Here is a 10,710-nt window from a genome sequence, read left to right as displayed (position 1 = left end):
TTAGGGAATTCCCCATTCCCAAAGGACTGGGCAGAATGCTCAATAGTAGTCATCAGGGACTCCAGGAAAATGATGATTGTTTGGGGATGCAGGCAAGCACTAGAGCAGTGCTTCTCAAACTTGTATGTGTCAAAGTTTCCATGGGGGCTTGTTGAAGTGCCAAGTGCTGGCTTCACACCCAGCATATCTGACTCAGTAGGTCAGAGATGATTCAGTGGAAAAGAATCCACCTGCCAATGCAGGAGACACAGGAGATGCAGGTTCTACACCTGCGTTGGGAAGATCTCCCGGAGGAGGAAATTGCAACCCACTCCAGTATTCTTGCCTGGGCAATCCCATGGACAGAGGGGTCTAGCAAGCTACAGTCCATGGGGTCACCAAGAGCCAGACACACAACTGAGCACAAACGCAGGTCAGACAAGCCTAAAACAATGTGCATTTCTAACATTTCTAGAGGTTTCTGGTGGTGCTCAGGAACCACAGTTTGAGAAGTGCTAAACTTGAGATGATTTTTCCAGATGTCAACAGTAACCACAATTTGTCATCAAAGAAAGTCAATCCTGAGCCAAAATGAATGACTTCATGATCTCCCCAGGTTTGGGTTAAGGATATTTCTGTCTTTCTGGGGAATGTTTATTTGGGGTAAATTTTGTATTGCTTTTTTCCTCCTTGTTGGCTAGCCCGGCATAATCATGGAAAGAGAAAACCAAACAGGAATCAGAAACTTTCTCCTCTTGGGATTCGCAGAGGACCCAGACCTGCAGCCTCTCCTCTTCGGGCTGTTTCTGTCCATGTACCTGGTCACATTCACTGAGAACCTGGCCATCATCCTGGCCGTCATCTCAGACTCCCACCTCCACACCCCCATGTACTTCTTCCTCTCCAACCTGTCCTGTGCAGACATCGGTTTCACCTCCACCACCATCCCAAAGATGCTGTGGAACATCCAGAAACAGAGTCAAGTTATCACCTATGCAGGCTGCCTCAGCCAGGTTTTTTTTTTCGTTGTGTTTGGATGCCTGGGCAATTTAATCCTGAGTGTGATGGCCTATGACCGCTTTGTGGCCATCTGTCACCCCCTGCACTACATGGTCATCATGAACCCCCGGCTCTGTGGGCTGCTGGCGCTGGGGTCCTGGAGCCTCAGTGTCACAGGCTCCCTGCTCATGAGCTTAACCCTTTTGAGGCTGTCCTTCTGCAGAAGCATGAAGATCCCACACTTTTTCTGTGATCTTCCTGAAGTCCTGAAGCTTGCCTGTTCTGAAACCCTCATCAATAACACAGTGGTGTATTTTATGACTATTATCCTAGGTATTTTTCCTCTCTCTGGGATCCTCTTTTCTTACTCTAAGATTTTCTCCTCCATCCTGAGAATTTCATCAGCCAGAGGGAAGTACAAAGCCTTTTCCACCTGTGGGTCTCACCTCTCAGTGGTTTCCTTGTTCTATAGCACAGGCCTAGGGGTCTACCTCAGTTCTGCAGTCACTTCATCCTCTAGGACAAGTCTGGTGGCCTCGGTGATGTACACCATGGTCACCCCCATGCTGGACCCCTTCATCTACAGTCTGAGGAACAGGGACATGAAGGGGGCCCTAGGGAGACTCATCAGCAGGGCACCATCTCTCATTCACAGGGCCTTTAGAGGGCTCTCATAAGTAACTGGGCACATAACGTTGAGGACCAGACATCCTGGCTTCCTTCATTTAATGTTTTTCTCTTTCCTAATACTCATTTTTTAAAGAAAAACTTCCCTTGGGTCTTCACAGCCCTCTCTATTCTCTTTCATACTATATATCCTGAGTTCCCTTTTTCAATTTGTAACCATATGAATTTAACTTCATATACACTGAACCTGATATTTTCTGTTACATTTAGTCATGATCTAAATTTCTTAAGAAATAAACTAAATCTCATATTTTTAATATATATCTTCACAGTGATGGAATGTATACCTATTAAGGAAATGTTGCCCTGCAAACTCATTTACAGAGATGTTTTCTGAGGCTGTGTGAATCAAATCAACTGGAAGAAGTGGCTTTTTTATGAATAACTTTCAGTCACATCAAAACTTAGTGATGAAACTTGAAATTCTGAAAATTTCTGAAACTTGAAATCTGGAGCTAAACAGTTCAAAGCTGGCCTTCAAGTACTCAAGATCCTTGTGCTTTTCTGCTCTGTCTCTAGCATGGGCCTTCCACCCTCATGGTCACAAAATGGCTTCTGCCCTTGCAGCCATGGCAACTGCATCCCAGGGAGGTGGAATAGATAAATATAATATAAAAGATATTCTTTCATCACTTTAGCACATTCTGTCTGGCTTCCAACTTTCATATCTGCATCCTTTGCCTAAGGGATTTCTCTAGTCTGCCCTGCCCATGTTCAGAGAACTAATGTCCCAGGAATCACTCCGTAACCAGAGACCAACAGGAGTGGGTGTATAAATCACTTGCACATTGGGTAAGATAAGTTTGTAGGATATATATTTGTACTGGCTCCCTGTCTTTCCGCAGCAGAAGTCCATGAGTCGATCGTGGTGGTAACTGGCTTGATAAACACACTTTTTATGGCTGTTTTCTCTTGCCTGACACACGGCTCTGTTCCCTGGGATCACTAAAATCTTTGTCTTAACTAGACTGAGCTACATTTCCTGTATCACATAGTGGCTTTATAGGCAACACCAGGGTCTTTTCCAATGAGTCAACTCTTCACATCAGGTGGCCAAAGTGTTGGAGTTTCAGCTTCAGCATCAGTCCTTCCAGTGAACACCCAGGACCTATCTCCTTTAGGATGGACTGGTTGGATCTCTTTGCAGTCCAAGAGTCTTCTTCAACACCACAGTTCAAAAGCATCAATTCTTCAGTGCTCAGCCTTCTTCACAGTCCAACTCTCTCATCCATACATGACCACAGGAAAAACCATAGCCTTACTAGACGGACATTTGTTGGCAAAGTAATGTCTCTGCTTTTCAATATGCTGTCTAGGTTGGTCATAACTTTTCTTCCAAGGAGTAAGCGTCTTTTAATTTCATGGCTGCAGTCACCATCTGCAGTGATTTCGGAGCCCCAAAAAATAAAGTCTGACACTGTTTCCACTGTTTCCCCATCTATTTCCCATGAAGTGATGGGACCAGATGCCATGATCTTCATTTTCTGAATGTTGAGCTTTAAGCCAACTTTTTCACTCTCCTCTTTCACTTTCATCAAGAGGCTTTTTAGTTCCTCTTCACTTTCTGCCATAAGGGTGGTGTCATCTGCATATCTGAGGTGATTGATATTTCTCCTGGCAATCTTGATTCCAGCTCATGCTTCTTCCAGCCCAGCATTTCTCATGATGTACTCTGCATATAAATTAAATAAGCAGGGTAACAATGTACAGCCTTGACGTACTCCCTTTCCTATTTGGAACCAGTCTGTTGTTCCATGTCCAGTTCTAACTGTTGCTTCCTGACCTGCATACAGATTTCTCAAGAGGCAGGTTAGGTGGTCTGGTATTCCCATCTCTTGAAGAATTTTCCACAGTTGATTGTGATCCACACAGTCAAAGGCTTCGGCATAGTCAGTAAAGCAGAAATAGATGTTTTTCTGGAACTCTCTTGCTTTTTTGATGATCCAGCCGATGTTGACAATTTGATCTCTGATTCCTCTGTCTTTTCTAAAACCAGCTAGAACATCTGGAAGTTCACGGTTCACGTATTGCTGAAGCCTGACTTGGAGAATTTTGAGCATTACTTTACTAGCCTGTGAGATGAGTGCAATTGGGTTACTTGGGTGTGCCCTAAATCCAATGACAGTTCCTTAGAAGATGCAGGAGAGGGACTTTCTTGACGGTCCAATGCTTAATAATCCACCTTGAAATGCAGAGGACTTGAGTTTGATCCCTGGTTGGTGAACTAAGATTCCACAAGCCATGGGACAACAAAAGCCCACGCTACAACTACTGAGCCCACTTGCCACAGCTAGCGAGACCCTGTGCTGCAGCAAAGATCCTGATATCACAACTAAGACCTGATACAGCCACATAAATAATAAATAAAAATAAAGAAAAAAGTTTTATCCAAAAAAATTAAAACATACAGAAGACATAAAGAAGAGAAAATCCTATAACATAAAGGCAGAAATTGGAGTGACGTGGCCACAAGGCAAGGAACTCTTGGAGCCACAAGAAGCTGGAAGAAGCAAGGATTGATTCTCTCCTAAAGCAGGGGTTCCCACCCCCAGGCCATGAACACATACCAGTCTATGGCCTGTTAGGAACTGGGCCATACAGCAGGAGGTGAGCAGCAGGCCAGCAAATGAAGCTTCACCTGTATTTACAGGTACTCCCCTTTGCTTGCATTGCCACATGAGTTCCGCCTCCTGCTCAACAAACTCAATAAACATAATGTGCTTGAATCATCCTGAAACCATGCCCCCAAGCCCAGGTCTATGGAAATACTGTCTTCCACGAAACCATTCCCTGGTGCCAAAAAGGTTGAGGTGCATGTGTGCTAAGTCAATTCACTTATGTCTGATTTGTTAAGGCCCTATGAGCCACACCCTGCCAGGTTCCTCTGTCCATGAGATTCTCCAGGCAAGAATATTGGAGTGGGTTGCCATGCCCTCCTCCAAGGAATCTTCCTCACCCAGGGATTGAACCCATGTCTCCTACGTCTCCTGCATTGGCAGGTGGATTCTTTAACACTAGCACCACCTGAGAAGCCCAAAAGGTTGGGGATATCTGCCCTAAAGCTTTAACGGGGAGTACAGCTCTACTGACATCTTGATTTTGGATTTTCAGGCTTCAGAAATGTAAGAAAATAATTTCTGTTCATTGCTTCAGTCATGTTTGACTCTTTGCAATCTGAAGGACAATAGCCCACCAGTCTCCTCTGACCATTGGGATTCTCCAGGAGTGAATACTGGAGTGGATTGTCATGCCCTCCTCCACAGGATCTTCCTGACCCAGAAATCAAACCCAAGTCTCCTGCATTGCAGGCAGATTGTTCACTGCTGAATGGCTGGGGAAGCCCTATAAGGCACCCACATTGTGGTAATGTGTAACAGTAGCCATGGGGAACTAATACAGACCCTAAGGAAGATTCTTAGTATATTTGGAAGGTTACAGGAATCAGCTGCCATTTGTGGACATACACACACACAAACACACACACACTGCTGAAAGCCTGCCGATTTGCCCATTGGCATGAAGCTGCAGAGGCCGTTCAGGGGGCACTAGTGATAAAGAACAAGATTGCACCACACTTCTCCCCAGCATGGTGTCAAAGGAGCTTGCCAAAACAGAAGATCTTAATAAAATCCAGAGCTTCAAAAAGGAGCCTCCCAGGTGGCACTAGTGGTAAAGAACCCACCTGTCAGTGCAGAAGAAATAAAGGACACAGGTTTGATTCCTGGATCAGGAAGATCCCCTAGAGAAGGAAATGGCAACCCACTCCAGTATTCTTGCCTGGGGAATCTCATGGACTGAGGAGCCTGGCAGACTACAGTCCATGGGATCACAAAGAGTTGTACATGGCTGAAGCAACTTAGCACACACCCACGTGAAGCTGCAGATGGGCCTACAACTGTTCTACATCCCCAGAGAACCTCTTTGAGTCTCTCCACTTCTTGGGCCAAGTATGTCCATTTATCTCCATGACAAACGGCTCTGGGTTCTGCAGGATCCCTCATCACTGAGGTCAGAAGCAACACAGGTGAATACAGGCTTTATTCCATCCCCATGAGTTTCCATCTCTTGCTTGTGGCTTCCAGACTGCCTTTGATCACACCCCACATTACAGTCCATCTTCTCTTCTCAGGATAAACCCAGAAGGTAGGTCACATATTTCATAACAGAAAACTTCTGTGGTCAGAGATTAATTTGTCTCATTCTTGCTGGTATGAAGGACTGAAAGAATGAGAAGGTTATCTAACCCAATCCACAATTCCCCCAAAAAAATTATCTGTATTTCCAATGTACGGGAGGGATAGTTAGGGAATTTGGGATGAATAGGTACACACTGCTATATCTAAAATGGATAGCCAACAAGGTCATACTGTGTAGCACCGGAAACTCTACTCAACGTTATGGCAGCCTGGATGGGAGGGGAGTTTGGGGGAGAATGGATACATGTATAGGTATGGCTGAGTCCCTTTGCTGTCCACCTGAATCTATCACAACATTGTTAATCAGCTATGGTGACTATGACTATGTGTGCTCACTCTTGTCTAACTCTTCGCAATACCATAGACTGTAGCCCGCTAGGCCCTTCTGTCCATGGAATTTTCCAGGCAAGAATACTGGAGCAGGTTGCCATTTCTTTCTCCAGGGGATCTTCCCAACCCAGGGATTGAACCCAGATCTCCTGCATTGCAGGCAGATTCTTTACAGTCCAAGCCACCAAGGAAACCCTCATCAGCTATGTGCTAAGTCGCTTCAGTCGTCTCCAACTGCTTGCAACACTATGGACTATAGCCCACCCACCAGGCTCCTCTGTCCATGGGATCCTCAAGAATGGTATGGGTTGCCATTTCTAGGGGATCTTCCCAAACCAGGGATCAAACCCGCATCTCCTGCATCTCCTGCATTGGCAGGCAAATTCTTTACCACTGAGAAAACTGGGAAGCCCCTTAATCATACTCAAATACAAAATAAAAAAAATTTTTTAAAGGTCTATACTTCCTTTTACCCATGGGATAAAATCAAATCCAAACCACAGATCCCCCTCCCCCCCCCAAAAAAATGATCTATCTTTCCCTAGCTTCTTTATTCTTTAAAATGCAGGCTTATAGAGAAAATAGAGCTGGAAGGGGTTCCAAGGATTGGAGGCGTTGGAGTCATGGATCCCTTGACAGTGGGTCACACTTTGTGTGATGACCTGAGTTGTGTTCTCTACAAAATTCATATGCTGAAGTCCTAACCCCCTATACCTGGGAATGTGGCTGAATTTTGAGATGGGATCTTCAAGCCATAGTAATAAGCTTCCCAGGTGGTACTAGTGGTAAAGAACCTGCCTACCAATGTAGAAGATATAAGAGATGTGGGTTAGATCCCTGGGTCAGGAAGATCCCCAGGAGGAGGGCATGGCAAGTCACTCCAGTATTCTTGCCTGGAGAATCCCATGGACAGAGGAGCCTCTGGGGCCATGGTCCATTGGGTCACAAAGACTCAGACATGACTGAAGCAACTGAGCATGCATGCAAGTTAAAATGAGTTCATTCAGGTGGGCCCTAGTCTAATTTGGCTGGTTTCCTTAAGAAGAAGAGATTAAGATCCAGACACACACACGAGGAGGCCCATGTGAAGACACAAGGAGAAGACAACCATCTACAAGCCACAGAGAGAGGCCTCAAAAGAAACTGACATGGCTGGCATCTTCATCCATGACGTCGTTGTTTTTGTTGTTGTTGTTTTAACACAGTGAAAACTTATATTCGGAATTAGCCAGCTGGACTCAATTTAGATGATCCCAATTTCACTGGCAACATCCAAAGCATGATAGTCAGGAGCCAGTCGAACATATGCCCTCTTCTCTCCGTCAGGCTTGATCAGGGTATTGACATCAGCCACATCAATGGCACAGAGCTTCTTCACAGCCTGTTTAATTTGGAGCTTGTTAGCCTTGACATCCACAGTGAATACCAGCTATTTTTTTCATGGCTGACCCGGTGGTGAGGGGGAATTTGATGATGGCATAGTGGTCAAGTTTGTTTCTCCTAGGGGCACTCTTCTGAGGCTATTTGGGCTGCCTCCTGAGCAGTGGTGATTTGGGCTGCCAGAAGGTGGGTAACGTCCAGATCTTCTCTTTTTTGTGACTGTGGACACCTTTCAACATTGCTTTCTTGGCCTTCAAAGCCTTTGCTTTGGCTTCGGCTTTCAGAGGGGCAGGGGCTTCCTTCTTCACCTTCAGTGCCATCTTCATGAAAAGACGTGACTTTATTTTGCAATGTTTATTTATTTGGCTGTCCCGGGTCTTAGCTGCGGCACACAGGATCTCTGATCTTTACTGAACCATGAGAACTCTGAGTTATGGAATGTGGGACCTAGTTCCCTGACCAAGGATAGAACCCAGGAACCCTGCATTGCAAGCGCAGAGTCTTAGCCACTGGACCACCAGGGAACTCCTTGATCGAGGACTTCTCCAAAATGATGAGGAAAAAAAAATTCTATTGTTTAAGCCACTCAATCTGTGGTACTTTGTCACGGTAGCCCTAAATAAACTAGCATACCCTGCTTCCACAGGAGCCCTCTGGGGATGCAGAACATTGACCATGGGGTGGATAGAGATAAAAGCTGAAGTTCTAGTTTAACACTGGGGTCTCAGGCAAAGTTCCCCAAGGTCCATTGTAGAGTAGGATATTTTATAAGTGGATGAGCTGCTTGTCCTCTCACGGAATATTTCTAAACTCTTACCATAATTGTCTCCAATTGTTGCTGTCCAGTCACTAAGTCATGTCTGACTCCTCGCCACCCCACAAACTGCAGCACACCAGGCTTCCCTGTCCTGCACTATCTCCCAGAGTTTGTTCAAACTCATGTCCATTGAGTCAATGATGCCATCCAACCATCTCATTCTCTGTCCCTCTCTTCTCCTCTTGCCCTCGATCTTTCCCAGCAGCACAGTCTTTTCCAATGAATCGGCTCTTCATATCAGGTGGCCAAAGCACTGGAGCTTCAGCTTCAGTATCAATCCTTCCAATGAATATTCAGAGTTGATTTCCTTTAGGACTGACTGATTTTATTTCCTTGCTGTCCAAGGGACTCTAGAGAGTCTTCTTCAACACCACAATTTGAAGGTATCAATTCTTTGGCCCTCAGCTTCCCTATGGTCCAAGTTTCCTACCTGTATATGACTACTGGAAAAACCATAGCTTTGACTACACAGACTTTGTTGGCAAAGTGATGTCTCTGCTTTATTAATATGCTGTGTAGGTTTGTCATAGCTTTTCTTCCAAGGAGCAAGCATCTTTTAATTTCATGGCTGCAGTCACCATTCACAGTGATTTTGGTTCCATGGTGAGATAGATTAAATAGATTAAAGATTTCTGAAGCGCTTCTCCCAAGTTCTCTCAGTTTATTATGCTCAAGAGTTCTCTTAAAACCTTTAAGAAATGGAGGATGGAGCATCCCAAAACCTACTCATGTTTGAATTTCCCACCCTATCCTCCCCCCTCCTTTAGGAGAGGTAAGTGCTCAAGTGAAGCTTAATTCGATTTAGAAAAAAATTAATATTATATTTCTTAGACAAAAGGATCATGGAGTTGAGTTATATTTATAGCAGCTATAATCATGTTACCTTCTGTTTTTCCTTGTTCTCCCCACACCTTTAGTAAGGTCTCATGTAATTTCCCACCTGGTTCATTAGCCTGCAAGAAAATGATGGTTAAACTTCAACATCCACCCTTACATATAAGGAGCCCCCTGGGGCCAGCCTGGGCCTGTCCAGGCCAATTAGTCCCAGGGGTCAAGTATCAGGGTTACAAGTCCCCACTACTCATCTCCATGCTTCTCCATCTCCACCTGCTTTCCCAGTTCCCAACAATGAGGTGTATGAAGTAAAAGGTTTAACTCGGAGGATAAGGGGTGCTCAAAGCCTGTACATCCCAAAGAAAGCACTGGCCCTAGACTGCTTCCTGAAACATGACCTCTGAACCCCTGGAATATCCTGCCTGATAAAAGTGTCTTTGTTTACCTGGGGCCTTAATCCATGCCAGGTAGTCTGGTTGATGGTGAACGCCCGTTTTTGTTCACCTGGGACCCAGGGCAATGCTATACTATGTGTGCTTATAGGCTCATTCATGGCTGCTGTAGCCCACCAATCCATGGGATTTTTTAGGCACGAACACTGGAGAGGGTTGCCATTTTCTGCTCCAGGGGATCCTTCTGACCCAGGGATCACACCTGCACCTCCTGTGTCTCCTATATTGCAGGCAGATTCTTTACCCACTGAGCCATCAGGAAAGCCAGGCTTTGTTTACCTGGGACCCAGGGCAATGCTATATTAGTTTGACCTCTGGAGGGACTCAGGCTTCCCTGGTGCCTCAGATGGTAAAGAATTCACCTGCTACTGCAGGAGGCCTGCAATCTCTGGGTCAGGAAGATCCCCTGGAGAAGGGAATGGCTACCTACTCTAGTATTCTTACCTGGAGAACCCCACGGACAGAGGAGCCTGGTGGGCTGGAGTCCATGGGGTCGCACAGAGTCAAACATGACTGAGCGACTAACACTGGAGAGACTCAACAATGAGCTGTGAAGGTCAGCAGGAACTCCTTGCCTATGTGAAACACCTGGATAAAATCTCTGGACATCAGGTGGGCTTCCACAGTTGGCAGTATTTCATACATGTTGTCACACCTCACTGCTGAAAGAATTAAGAGCTATTCATGCAATGCCCCTGGGACAGGACAAGTGGAAGTTCACACCTAGTCTCTTCTGGACCCTGTCACCTGCATCTTTTGCCTTTGCTGATTTCAATGTGTCTTTTCAGTGCAGCAAACCATAAATGAGAGTATCCCAGCTTTTTCAAGTTCTATGAGTCCTTCTGGTATATCATCAAATCTGAAGGTGGTCATGGGGACTCCCCACACAGAGGCCATGGATATTGTTTTAAAGCTAGACAGTGTATTTAAAAAGCAGAGACACCACTTTGTCAATAAAGGTCCATATAGTCAAAGCTATCACTTTTCCAGTAGTCACATACGGATGTGAGAGTTGAACCAAGAAGAAGGCTGAGCA

The 10,710-nt window shown here is 45.4% G+C and overlaps 1 protein-coding gene and 1 pseudogene across 1 annotated transcript; one reads left to right on the top strand and one right to left on the bottom strand.

Moving 5' to 3' along the window:
- The first annotated feature begins 629 nt into the window (after nucleotides 1–629).
- Nucleotides 630–1,655, top strand: LOC128050410 (olfactory receptor 7C2-like). The gene is given in 1 exon segment (XM_052642661.1): nucleotides 630–1,655. A coding segment is annotated over 1 exon segment (1,026 nt).
- A 5,779-nt stretch (nucleotides 1,656–7,434) lies between these two features.
- On the bottom strand, nucleotides 7,435–7,897 carry LOC128051278 (60S ribosomal protein L23a-like; annotated as a pseudogene).
- Between the last annotated feature and the right edge of the window lie 2,813 nt (nucleotides 7,898–10,710).

The sequence above is a fragment of the Budorcas taxicolor genome, chromosome 7 (genome assembly GCF_023091745.1).
Source record: "Budorcas taxicolor isolate Tak-1 chromosome 7, Takin1.1, whole genome shotgun sequence".
NCBI lineage: Eukaryota > Metazoa > Chordata > Mammalia > Artiodactyla > Bovidae > Budorcas > Budorcas taxicolor.
Note: the sequence above shows the minus strand (reverse complement) of the source record. Positions and strands in the feature narration are given on the sequence as shown.